This window comes from Parasteatoda tepidariorum, chromosome 1, assembly GCF_043381705.1.
Source record: "Parasteatoda tepidariorum isolate YZ-2023 chromosome 1, CAS_Ptep_4.0, whole genome shotgun sequence".
NCBI classification, from domain to species: Eukaryota; Metazoa; Arthropoda; class Arachnida; order Araneae; family Theridiidae; genus Parasteatoda; species Parasteatoda tepidariorum.
Window position 1 is genome coordinate 65,103,790 of NC_092204.1, and position 14,460 is coordinate 65,118,249.

The 14,460-nt window shown below is 27.6% G+C and overlaps 1 protein-coding gene across 6 annotated transcripts in view; it reads left to right on the forward strand.

Moving 5' to 3' along the window:
* LOC107436690 (uncharacterized) overlaps positions 1–7,600 on the forward strand; it is a 114,507-nt gene extending 106,907 nt beyond the window's left edge. For all 6 annotated transcript variants that reach the window (XM_071181435.1, XM_071181437.1, XM_043045194.2 and 3 more), the window contains one exon: positions 4,949–7,600. In XM_071181435.1, the coding sequence (XP_071037536.1) occupies positions 4,949–5,061 (113 nt within the window). In that variant the 3' untranslated portion in view covers positions 5,062–7,600. The remainder of the gene's footprint in view (positions 1–4,948) is intronic.
* Positions 7,601–14,460: the final 6,860 nt, after the last annotated feature.

The following is a 14,460-nucleotide window of genomic DNA, read 5'->3' on the forward strand; positions in this document are numbered from 1 at the left end:
AACCCAATTTTGGGTTTACGATCATTAATGTTTAACTAACTCTATAGCCTTGCGATTTTATACCCAATCCAGAAGACAAGGGAACTGTTGGATAAAGAATTAGGAGAAATTTTTCCTTCGTGGAGGACTTTTTGTAGAAATTCACCCGCATTTGCGTTACACGGAAAGGAAAACTGTGAAAACCTCCCATGGTTTACCCGAAGACAAGGGGACTCCATGATCCGTCTACCACTGAGGACATTTTACCGTCAGCACTGTGGTCGGTACGAACCGTGTGCGGAGTTTGTATCGACTAGCCATCGCTAAGATTCGAACCTGCTTCACCTTACTGGGAGGCGAACGCTCTAACCCCTGCGGCACTACGACTCTGGTTAATGAATTTATCGAAAATTAAAATTAATTCTGTATTACTATCTAGATAGGCTTTAAAATATGTGACGATGTTTTTTTCTGGTTTGTTACTTTTAGCACACCCCTAAATTAGTGTATTTAGAAATATAATTTTAGATACTTTAAAAAAAAACATAAATTTGGTCCATGCCAGTGTCAAATGTGATGATAAGGTTGTTTGAATAACGAAAAATTTGAATTCATATTGAAAGTAAACAAATTACTGACGCAAAATTTACAACATATGATTTGGATGTTCTTGTGACTTACATAATGAAAATCTTCCTTCAGGCAGAACAGTGATTCAATTTCTTCTGTGTTAATCTATGGAGAATTATAGGGACACTATTTTCTTATTTATTGAGCAATTACTTAATAATTTTCGAACATTAGTCAATGTCTTTTTTAAAATAAAATTCGAAGTAAATAAAAAATTTGGGCAGTAAAACTGTTGCCGTTTCACACAGATATGTTTGCGCACAGATTAAAATTTTCGTGGGAAGGAAGAGCTAGGATCAGAAAATGACGTCTTTAAATAAGGATCGTCGTTAAATAGGGACTTAATTATTAAATCTCAGTAAAAAGTTACAATTGGGCATTTCCTTAGGCATTTAGTAAAAGTCAATAGTTAGTTTTTACTTATTGATAGTTTTTAACATTCACATGTCAATTCATAAATAATTAGAAAACTAATGATTTTAAACTTTCAAATCATTAGACATTTTCTTACTTTAACAAATTGTCCTCTTTTATAAGCATCATAATCATAGTTGATTACTATGAATGGTAAACAATTGTAATGCATTATAACTTTTAAAAAATAACAAAATACGATTAAAAAAAGATAATTAGCTATCTTGCTCTCTCTCTACCTTGCTGAGAAAAAGATTTCCCCCGCGGCTACAATAACTACTTTAACCGTGATTCTATAATGAAGTAATTTTTTCTATTTACATGATTATTGTCTTCGTAGTCCTGCTTTTTGTTTGAGTATCAATTATAAGACTTCTGTATGTCTAATAAAACTTAAGTTTATCCGTCTCGTTTTTTTATACTGATTCTTTTTACTTGAAATTAAAATGCAGTATCATGAAATTATATTTATAAATTAGATTAATTATGAAGCAAATGATAATGAAACTGGTTAAATATTTACGGTTGAAATACATTATTTTAACAAACTATGCTTTATTTTAATACTTTATTTTAACAATTTGAATACTTTATTTTAACAACCATGCTTAAAAATTACATAGCAAATCTATAAAGTGTTCCATAAAAACTGCTCGTAATATGTATCTTTGAAATTTTATGAAAGAGATGGACGAAAAAGCATACAGATTGGGGAGTCGGAAATTAGGTACATTCACTTCAAGAAAAAGAAGACCATTGATACCCAGACACGTGACTTCTCGGATGCTTTGCGCATGTTAACTGATAAAAGTGTAAATCAGTTCAGATCAGTTTGTGATATTATAAAATTCCCTACTTGTAGGGGAGATGATTCGTTTACAATCATAGGAAGTAGGGAATTTTATGATGTCACAAACTGATTTAGGAGAAATTCTGTTTACATTTGAGCTCATCGAGCATGCGCAATAGCATCAATACCCACACTACGTCACTTAGAGGTATCCCATTAGTACTTAAACGGGGAAAATGTTCAAGGCATCTGACGAAACACAGTTTATTGAACATCAGAACGAGTTCTTATAGAACATCAATACCTATTTGATTGAAAGTTCAAACTTTCTTATAACCATATTTCAAAACCGTATTGGCTCAGGAGATAGAATGCCGAATAAGGTGATCCGGGTTCGAAACCCAGCGTTGGCTGATCGATACGAATTCCGCACCCGGATCACACCAACCACAGCGCTGACGTAAAATGTCTTTACATGGACAATGGACTAGAGTCTCCTTACTGTCAGACTAACCGCAGGAGGTTTTCGTGGTTTTCCTCTCCATATAACACTAATGAGGATTAGTTCCTCCAAAAATTCCTCTACAAAGGAAAAATTTCTCCTATTACTTGATACAGGAGTTCTCATTGTCTTCTGGATTAGGCTCAAAATTATAATGCTTGACATTGATAGACGCAAACTTTAAATTGTGCCGGCTATTCAACGATGGTTAAAAAATATAATATCACCATATTTTATACTCATCTATTAATAGTGATTCGTTAGACTTCGATATCGTTTTTTTTCCAGCTTAAATACTAATTGCGACCCTGAATATGCATACTTTTTGCCTTCATTTCTCATATTGAGTCTGATATATATATATATATATATATATATATATACACTCATGGACAAAAAAATTAGCGCACCAAGGAGGAATCGTCAAAGTGAAACGAAATTTTAAACACGTAATGACTACTTTGATATAGGTAAATGATTAGAAAATCAAAGAAAAACGATAATCTTGCTATTGAAGTCGATTTAAACATATACGATTTATATCATGTAACTTAATAAATATCTCTCTGTTGAATTCTCTATAAGAATTTTGAGAGAATATTAGCGAATACAGTATTTTCTTTTTACTAAAAATTACGGTTTTATTGTCCCAGTAAATACCCAGAACTTCAAAAGAAGCTTCCTATAAAAAAAAGCTTTTTTTTTTTTAAGATAATGTCATGTTTCGCTGTTTTTCTCCTAAAAAAAGTCCTATTTTTTCTTTATTTTGAACAAATATATAGTTGCAACTCTTAAACTTCTTTCTTTCTTTTTCTTCGATTGTTTATTTGTCTGTAAAAGTATTATTGTAAACTTTAAATTAAAAAATTTCTTATTTTTATTTTTGAAATTTTTTTAAGAATATAATTTTTTGCTTTAAAAAGCATTATAAATAATTCAATAAACTCATCATTGAAAAGTTAAAAAATTCGTATCTAAGTAAACACACAGAATTTTACTTTAACATAATCAGATATTATAATTATTAATAAAATTAGAAGTTGTTATATTTTTAGCTATTGCTGTCCGTATCAAGCAATTTACTTATGGTACGTTCTAGTCAGCTCAATTAAATATCTGTTGATTTTGTAGAAGTTAATACATTGTCTTATGGTCTGCTATAAGCATAGAATTACTTTATTTTGACACGTCCCTAAAAAAGGCCTATTGCAATTTAAGGCGAGAATTTAAATTGTGTTGAGAATTGTGCTCAACAAACCTATAGCTAATTCTCTTAATTCACTGAAATATAATAAAAAGTTTTTGTATATCTAGTAACTGTACACTCTATAGTTAAATTTTAAATTTTTTTTTCTCCCTAGAGTATTATTGACACTAATAAAATGTTCCTTTACTGAATGAATAAGGGAATTAAAAAATAAAACGTCATAAGACGTCAGACTTTTTATTCATCAAGAAATTGAAAGTTAGGAATTCTAAAACATAATTGGTAATTTGAGTGTTATTTTTTTTGGTCTAACTTTATTTAAGTAAGTTAAAAAGGAGGGGAAAACAAGAAAGAAAGAAAGAAATCAAGAAAACTGTAGCTTTGGAATTCAAATAAATAATAAAATATAGTTTTCAAAAATGAAAGAATTAAAAAAAACTCATTTACTCCTTATTATCTCCTTTAATATTTATTAGAATTGAAGTATCACTATTTTTATCATTAACTCTACCCATCACCAATATAATTTTTTCTAAGTTAGTTCGTATCAATTATCTAAAATCATTTTTAATTGTGCCTTTTCTTAAACTTACAATTAGCTATAAAATATACTTTTCAAGATAAGTTCTGGCTCTTCCAAAATTGCGGATACATATTTCAACTCAAATTTAAAGAATAAATAGGTGTAAAAAGAATTTTTTTCCTCGAATGATTTTTAGTCTGTTAATGTTTTGTTTCATTTTCAAACAAAATTATGTTTTTATTCAATTTTTAATCAGCATTTTAACTGGAATTTGCTTTGGAAACACACTTTTTTACTTAAATTGTTTTAAAGTTGTGTGGAAAAAGTGAATGGAAGAATAACATGAGTTAATAATAACATGAACATAAAGTAAAGGACGTTTAAAAGTGATTCCAAGCGGTTGGTTACATTTCTGTTCAACTTTAATGAATTCTGTTTGCTAAAAAGTACACATTTTTGAATATAATATTTAACGAATATAAATTAATGAGAGGATAACATCTTATTTGAAGAAAATGCTTAAATGTAACATTTTACGAATATAAATTAATGAGAAGATAACATCTTATTTGAAGAAAATGCTTAAATGTAACATTTAACGAATATAAATTAATGAGAAGATAACATCTTATTTCAAGAAAATGCTTAAATGACTATAAAATAAAAGAGCCTTTTTCTTTAAGCCTAACACAGTAGCTTTGTTACCCCCATCTTACTTAAATTGCTATGAAATATTATTTTTAATAAAAGAAGATTAGCTGTTGATCTGAACGAAATCTTGATTAATGTAAAAAACTATGTAGAAAAATTTATATTGAATGTATTTGAAGTTGCAATTCTATGTAGTATAAGTGTATATAAAACATGCATTATATTTTAATTATTTTATAAACTCTATTACAGAAGACGTAGACCTCATGAAAACGAATGGACCTTGGTACATCCGTGTACGAGAGGCTTTTGTTCGAGTCCTGAGAACGGCATGTTTCTGCACACCACGTCGGAATGATTCCTGAATTTTGTTTTAAAAAATCACAGAATATTCTCAATGATTTCTAAATGTGTTCGCCCGTGATACCTTCGAGCCAATATTCGCAACAAAGTAAATTTAAAAAAAAAATGTGGCTCTTAAATTCATTTAGTGTTTCCTGAAACTCCATGGTCCATTGAATGCATTGGTGTCTCTTTTCTGTAGTTCAGTGTTCATCATGGAATAAAACGTCGGAGCAAAAAATGGTGATGTTGTTCAAGTTTGTTGTCGTGTGTGTGTGTTAATCGTGCCCTCTCAGTTTATCTAACTGAACCGTTCAAAAATAGTGGAGGAATATCTCTCTAAAAGAGGAAGATCAGCTTGATTAGAACCAAAGATGATAATCAATTTTTGTAATGGTGACCAATGATGCGAAGATCTTCGCAAGTTAGTTGTTGAAATTTGCATCTTGACCCTATTGAAATAAAAATGACATAGAAACTATTTTTCCTAACTCATTGAATACTTCTACTATGCAAATTTGAAATTGTACAGCAACCATAATTATTATAATAGCTGAAGAGTTTTTATAAACCAGATTAGGGATTATACATCAAATTATTTATCAGTTTTATTTTTGAGAAGAAAGCAGATTTAAATGAATCTTGTAAAAAATAATAATGCTTTGCTTAGTTAAAAAAGTATTTTTTGTTAAATTGAAGGCTTTAAAAGACATTGTATGCATTAAGTTTAGAAGTAGATTACATTAAGGCTTCAAATTCCTAGCTAGTATCATTCCTATTTTTTTAAAATTATATTAAAGTGAAAATTATTTGCTTTGTTGCTTAACTAAAAGTTTTGTAAAATTTATGCTATAGTTTTGCCTTTGTTAGATCAGATATAAAGTTATTTGTAAAATCTAATTGGAAGTATTACCATTAATGTATTTAATTAATTTAATTTTAAATTTTCGATATTTTGATTAAAACAAAAATGATGAGTAATTCTTAAGGAAGGTGATGTATTTTAAAACTTTTCTTACAATTATACTATTACTTTTCAAAAACCAGATATTCTAAAGACATAAAACTGTTGGCATTATTAACTAATAGATTAAGATATTTTTAAAAATGAAATACTATTTTAAAGAAATTCTTAAGCTCTTAAGAATAAGTTTTTCAATCAGGAATAAAATAAATAAGTGCAGTTAAAAGTTTAATTACTTAGGTTCTATAATAATTCTCTAAATACATTGTATGTTACTTTTTGTGCAAGCCAATATATTGTTTTAAATGATTATAATTTTTCATAGATACATAGCTTGTAATTTGTTTTATTAGTTTATATAATAACAGTGTTGAAGCATTTCTCTACGATTGCTCAAAACTAAATAAACAGAGTATAAATTTTCTTTCGAACAAGTTTCTAAAAAAAATACGCAATGTTACGTATAATGTGAAAAAGAATAATGTGATAAATTCATTCTTCGAAAACGGCAAAGTTAGGTGGAAATAAAAATCTGTTATTTATTTTTCCTAGATTACTAACTTTGAAAAAATTATCATATCTTTATTACAACAATTATTGGTTCTCCAATATTTCTAAAACTCTAAAAGGTTTATTGCAAAATTCATTTAATGTTTCCAAACATCGGAAAGATCAAAAATGCTCATTAAAACTTTTTTTCCTAAATAACGCAAATTGCAAAAATTATTTGAATTACTTATTTGTTTCATAATTATAGTTGTAACTGATAGTTGTGGTCTAAAATAGAATATAATTTCAACTATTTTACTAATTACAAAACAGAATGAATATTTAACTCTAGTTATATCTAGTTAATGTTAAAAATATTACATTCGAACGTGCATAAATGCGTATTGTCAATAAAAAAATGCTACTAGGTAGGTGGAAACGTTTTTTTTCCTGCCTGATTTCGAAGATACTGAAAAAAATTAACCAAATCACGTTACTTACGTTGAGTTAAAAGTTTATCATTTGAATTTGAAATTTGTTACATCTTAAATTGCTATATCATTATCCAGGGCCCGCTCTAAGCATTTGCCACCTCACTAAATGCGATAAAATCGTAAATTTGGTGAATAAGATTGTTTTTTGGTGAAAGTATTGGCGAATAATTTTTTCCACCGGAAAGAAAAATATATAAAAAAATTGCTAAGATTTGCATTTGGCGAAGACTTTCGAAAATTAGCGAATACTTTTCATGTTTAATAATTTAAAGACTAATAATTTGAAGTTCTTAGCACGGCCCTGATTACTGAAAATTCTCATCAAATTTGATTTAGGTTTCAGGTTGTTCACGTACTAATTTATTTTTTTACGAAGCTAAATCACAAGCTTTAATCATAGCACTGCTTTCAAATAATCAACACAGGACGCGAAATAGGAAACGGATCCAAAAATTCATATTTTGAAATTTCCATTTATAAAGAACTGTTTGATTGATTCTGCTCAAATTTTGAATTTTGGCATTTAAAGATAGATTGAAAGATATTTTGAATAATTAAAAAAATCATTTGAAATATCTTAGCTTATTATTAAAATAAATAAGACAAAAATAAAAATATTTAAAAAAAACTTATTTGGCATAACATCACATTCAAATGAACGAGTTTCATAAGTTTAAGCAAATTTTTTTTCTCCTCTTAAGTAATTTATTACATTTGGTGAAATACACAAAAAATTTAAATTAACATTAAGAAAACCAAACTTTCGACCACTGTCCTGTCTAAATAATTGTAACCATCTCATCCAGATTGCGACTACCCCTTTCCAGACTTTGTAGGTCAAGAAAACGGATCAATCGGAAAAAAGTATGTTACTCAGAGAATGTTAATTCTTACAAACTATTTCGTAACATAAAATGTAGTCTGTTCTTATTAATTTGCATATTTAAAGTTATCCCATGGAATGCTTAAAATTGAATATAAATACATAATAATCCATTCATTAGTTAAAAAGTTATTAAGATTAAAGATATTTCACTTACAATGCTTTTTTAAACAATCCAGTCTTAAAAATAAATTTTTGAAAATCAATAATTTATTATAATTAAATACATTAATTTTTAAAAGTAACTGAAAGTTTTTTTCTGCTTATTTAAGCGGTATATTAAGATCTGTGAAGTTAAGAAAATCATTCAAACAGAACGCAAATTTCCGGAAGAAAAAAACTTTTTCATGTATCGTAGATTTTGACACTAATAATTGAGCAGTACACTGTCAAATTATGATAAAAAGCATTGGCACTCAGGGTGCTAGTAATTTTTTTACCGTGAAATCCTTCTTTACTGTAAAATTTCATGACAGAAAAAATCTGACATATTGTAATCTTTACTGAAAAATCACTATGATTAAATAAATTTTACTGTAAAAATTACGATATAAAATTTTACTGTAATTTACAGGATAAAATTTTACTGGATATTTTAGAAAAATGGATTTTACGAATGCTGCACTCAAGGTGCCAGTACTTTTTACTGTAACTTGATCTGTAATATTTTTTACAGTGTAGTATTTTCTGCATACTTTTTTTCTGTTGTAATTTTGTAAATTTGTGTATGATGACAAGCAAAAATTTAAATATTTTCATGTTCAAGTCGATTAACAATTTTGCTTCTTTAAGACATTTTTTAAAACGAAACTTAATAATTATTAATTTAACAAATAATTAATAATTTATCAAATATTTGATTTTTAAAAAAAAATGAATTCATTATTATTTTTTTATTTTATAGCATAATTATTAAATTTTATTATATTACATAATTATTAATTATTCTTTTTAAGGTTTAAAACTTTTGATTTTTAAAATAACTGGACTTCAAAACATAAATATTGTTAAAATAAGCAATTAAAATAAGTAAACTATGCAATTTGATTTCGCAATTATTTTTGTACTATTTTTGAAAATATTTTGAACACGTTTATTTACCAAAAAGTGCAATGAACGTGAGATGTATCCTTTTCGCTTAATATATTTTCGGAAGGGTCAGCAATTATTATTTTTGCATCATTTTAAAATAAAAATTATGTGTAATAAACTTTGTATAATTTCAAAATAACAATTCTGTGTAACAAATTTTGTATAATTTTGAAATGACAGTGATGTTTTGTATTATTTTGAAATGAAATAGATTTCAATTCCGGCAAATTTATTGCAATGGAAAAATTTTATTCTTATTTAATGAACGTCCAAATGTATCTCCTTAGATGTATCCACATGTAATTGTCTATTTGAAGTTGTTAATTGAAATCTGTGGTAGTTTTCAAAATGTATCATTTTAAAACAAGCTAACCATATTTACCACTATTCATGTATATTGTATTATATTTATTATGCATGCTGTAATATAGAAATGTTAAATGAATGACTTTGGGACCATTAAAAATATTGCAATGTATTTATAAAATAATTTTTGAATGAAACATAGCTTTTATATATAATTTATATACATCTTTTTTGATTAACAGTTCGTTTGAAAACCATTTATGCAATATCTAACTGTTATTTTATGATTTTCTTAGCAATTAAATACTCCATAACATTATAGTCAAAGTTGTGAATTTTTGACAGTTGAAAACTACTTTTATAGTTTATATATATTAACCAAATCCTTTAAATAAATTAAAACCTCTTTCCGTTGTTATATTTTTTACTCAACTTCCTTTACAATTATTTTCTTTAGGAATCAAATTGTAAACATTCATTGTAAAATTAACTTCTCACCGATATTTAAAATTTGTTTTAAGTAATACTTAAAGGTTGAGTTTTTAATAAGGTTTAAAACTTTTCATTTTTAAAATAACTAGACTTCAAAATATAAATACTGTTAAAATAAGCAATTAAAATAAGCAAACTATGCAATTTGATTTCGCAATTATTTTCGTATTTTTTTTAAAAAATATTTTGAACACGTTTATCTTTATATTATGTTTACCAAGTTGGTTTAAAATTAATGTAGTATCAAAATAATTTACTGATAACCATAAATCACTGTACTTGTTACAAAAGAAATTTACATTTGCTTGATTATACAGATAATAATTTTATTTCAATCCGTAAAAACGCCCTAAATTTATAATTGGTTTTTGAGTAGCAAAAATTAACTTCTCTAATTTTAAATTGAATGTTATTATATTAATTGAAAAAACTTCTCCAATTTTATATGTACCTTAAGTAAGTTTTGTTGTTATTTTTCAAATAATTTATTGAATTAACTCATTTCTTATTATTCCCAAATAATTGCACAGCTATTGCGAGCTTAAGAAGAAACTTGATAACTTGAACAAATTAATTTAATTTCTTTTCGTAGGCTTATTACGTAAAACATAATATTTAAAAGATATTTAGATGGAAATTTGCGCTATTTCCTTACTATAATAGTTATTTAAAATCATTTTTAAAGATTTATAATTTAAAAAGTTTGTCAATTTTTTCTGCCTATAAAGAAATCAAAATTGAAGTCAAAAATATTTCCTCAAATGAAATAGGTATTTCAAAAAATGTCCCGTAAATTCAATACCAAACGAATTAAAACAGATAATCGAATACTGTGTTGAAAAAACATTGAAAATAGTGTTAATTATAATTATTGTACTTTATACAAAAAGTTTTCATACCAAAAGAAACTTCTGTTCATTTTGTTTTCATTGCTAAAAACATAACAAATTTTGAAAGAGACTTGTTAACAAACCTAACAATTGCTGAGTAATTAAGAGAAAGTTATTTAATGTAGTTGCCATATTTGGAATTACTTTTGAATAAAACAATTTGTTCCCAAATATATTTTAGATGTCAATGTGCCTAAATGTTTATTTAATTTGATGAATATTAAATATTTGCAAAAATAAAAATTTTTTAAATAAAGTTTCACGTGTTTTCAATTTTTTATTATGCATGTTGACATTATTTGCATTATTTACACTATAGAGAAACAACCGAAACAAAGATTATTAAAAAAATTTAATTTCGTAATGTTAGTTTTAATAAATAGATTGAAAAACGTAATATTTATTATAATACGTTTAGAATTATAATATGTTACAGTTAAAATACGTTTTTTAGGAATTGATACGAATCAATTATGATTATAACGAGATACGACAAAATTTATTTCTCATTTAATTGCACCGATTTTTTTTCACGAAACTTATATTTTATCATTGGTAAAATTTATGTATTCGCTTATTAAAAGAAAACTTCCAAAATTTTCAATTTTGTCACTGGGAATGCTTAAATACATTTGAACCACGAGAAAGTTTTATAGATGTGTTAAAATAAAAAATTCAACGCATTTTTGTTTTTAGAGTAGTTTCATATTAAGGATAGACATGAGAAATAAATAAATTAATATTAGCAATGCTCAGCATTGATAAACATGCTCGCAAATTGGAAATAGTTAACATTTTTAACATGAGCAGAGTTCAAATGGCCAGGCGCTCCATAATCACTTATTTTATGCATATTTGTCCGAATACTTACCGAAAGTGTGGTAAAAAAATTACACACACACGTTATATTTTTTTTATCAAATTCTGATGAATCAATATCGAGATGAGTCAATGTGAAAATGGGATTAAAAGCATGTCGAAATAAATCTAAGGAATTGCTCTAATAACTACTTTTTCAGTTTCATCTTAAAATTAAATTAGTTATGGGACATTTATATGCGATTATTTATCCCCAAAATAACTTAACAGATTTTGAAAACATGTTTTTACTTTCAAAACAATATGTTTTAAAGACGATGTTCACGGAACATTCAATAAAATTTATTTTATCAAAAGTTTTCAAACTAAATTTTTTTGAATCTGACAAACAGTGTTTCTTTCACAAATAAATGTAGCAAGATAATTTGGAAAAATATTTCAGTAAATGAAAAAATTATGTATAAAAAAAACTTCTCTTTGAAACATTATTCTTTAAAAGAGTAAACATTATTCTTAACATTATTATAAGATGAAACATTAAACTGCACACCAACACAATATTAATAAGAGAATGATCGAAATATCTTTACATTAATTCTGAAACAATATTTTCATAAATGATCCGACTGAAGGGGTTTTGTTAACTAAGAAATTATTTTCGTTTCAGAGTTATTAATGGAATATTTCATTTAACAAGGTAACAACAAATTATTTTTTTTATAAAAGTTGTTTCTCTTTGTGTATCGTTATTGTACTGCTACAATGCCACAAAAAATTATCTTAGTTTAGATTAGATACATAAAACATATAATCATTTGTTTTGATTGCCACAATGTCAAAACAACTGGATATTTTATAGTTCCATATCCATATTTTAAAAAATCATAAACTGTATAGAAATAATAATGCGACAAAAAAAAATCTTTACAAGTTAGGCCAAACCTCGCTTACAAATAATGCTCATAATTTTCAAATTTCTGCAAAGATCAATTCCGAAGTATTAAAAAATATACTTTTTCATAACATAACATTATATAATGTCACATTTTAAAGAGTAAAACATATTAACATGCTTAGCATATTAAAATGTAAGAAAGAACTTATTAAAAATGACATACATGACAATTCACCCAGTTAATCTACAGTAAATAATAATGAATGATATTAAAAACCTGCCTATTTTATTTCAGACAAATAAATAAACTTTATAAGTATATAAATAGTATTGAAGTAAATTTTCTGATTGTGATTTGTTTGTTTGCCAATCTCTTTTTCATATCGTTTTCTAAACATTCGTTATTGTCGAAATTTTGAATTCACATAAATTTGATGTTAAATATTGTATTTTAAGAACTATTTTAAAATTAATTCTCATTTCGAATTAGCTGTATATCAAAATCTTTCAACTATCTTTTCGAAATAATTCAGTTTAAAAGGGCGTTGAATTGGGAATCCAAAGAATTTTTTTTCTTATTACCTGAATAGTTTTGAATTTTTTATATGTATGAGGAGAAATTTGCAAAAGACTAATTTCTTCTAGACCCATTTCCCCCTTAAATGTCAAGTGTGAGTCTTTAAAAAGCATTTCTTTTCCCTATACAGGTATCAAGTGTAGGTCTTTTAGACCCATTTCCCTTTAAATGGCAAGTGTGCGTCTTTAAACCCCATTCTTTTTCCCTATACTGGTTGTTAATAATATTTCTCAATGCAGATGGCCCACTGAGCAGTAATGTGAAATCATATAATTAATTGTAATTAGTTTCCTCCATGCCACTGTATCGTGAACATCATCCGTGTTTTCTTATTAAATATATTTTGTTAAAGGTGTTTTGTAATAATTAAACCCCGAAATCATCTCATCATATTTAACATTGACTCACCAACCTGGGACTAAGAATTTGATAAAGTTGAGTACATTTGATTTAAATAATGGATTCATACGATGATTTGAAGAATAAAAGAAAAACAAAACGCCTTTAACAAAATATATTTAATAACAAAACACGGATGATGTTCATGATACAGTGGCATGGAGGAAACTCTTTTTCGTCTTTTTCTTTCAAATCCCCATTTCCAGCCTAGCTAGACAAGGTCCATGAGTTTGTTCACCTTCAAAAAGTCTAAAACAAGTAAGGGTCCTTCTATAAGTTGAGTTGTTTTAAAAGACCGAGGCAATCCAGTAGATGCTCAGGGGATTCCTGGGCCGAAGAGATCTTGGTACAGAGGGCAAAACACTTTTCTCCTCCAGAGTACCTCAATGATTTCAGGTGTCAACAGTGGAGACGTGTGATGGCGGTTTGAGACTGTCGGTCTTTGTCAGCTGTCAAACAGCTGCCCGGTCTGGTACCCTGGTACCAATTGTGACTAGGTGGAGTGAGCCATGCTGATTTATTTTTGGCTTTAGCAATGGAGAAGAGCTCTGAGGAGGTAAGAGACACCGGAGGCCCAGTGGCCTCAGCTGCACCTGCCTTGGCTAAACTATCTGCCATTTCATTGCCTTATATATCTACGTGTGAGGGTATCCATTGTACGTGAATTCGACAATATTTGGAGAGGTGTAGAAGTATATAAAGGGTGTTCGTGCTAGTATTGTCCCTCACTCTGTGCGAGCTAACCAAGAGCTGAACAGCGCTTCTACTGTTGGTAAAGATCCAAATCTCTTTCGGAATTGAAAGAGACAGTATTCAGGCAAGTCCATCATCAATGGCGATAAGCTCGCTCCTAAAAACGGAACAGTAGTCGGGATTCCTTTTCTGGATCTTAATTTCGCTCATCTGAGTTTTGATGAAGATCCCACTCCCGGTGTGATTGTCTTCGTTCTTGCTTCCATCCGTACATAATTGAACAGCCTCCGTTGGGAAAATGTAGATTCTCTCAAGTGCTGCTTGTCTAAAAACAGCAGATGGAGGAAACTGATTACAATAAATGATATGATTTCGCATTACTGTGCAGAGTGCCATCTGTTTAGTTTTAGAAATTATTATTATTTACGT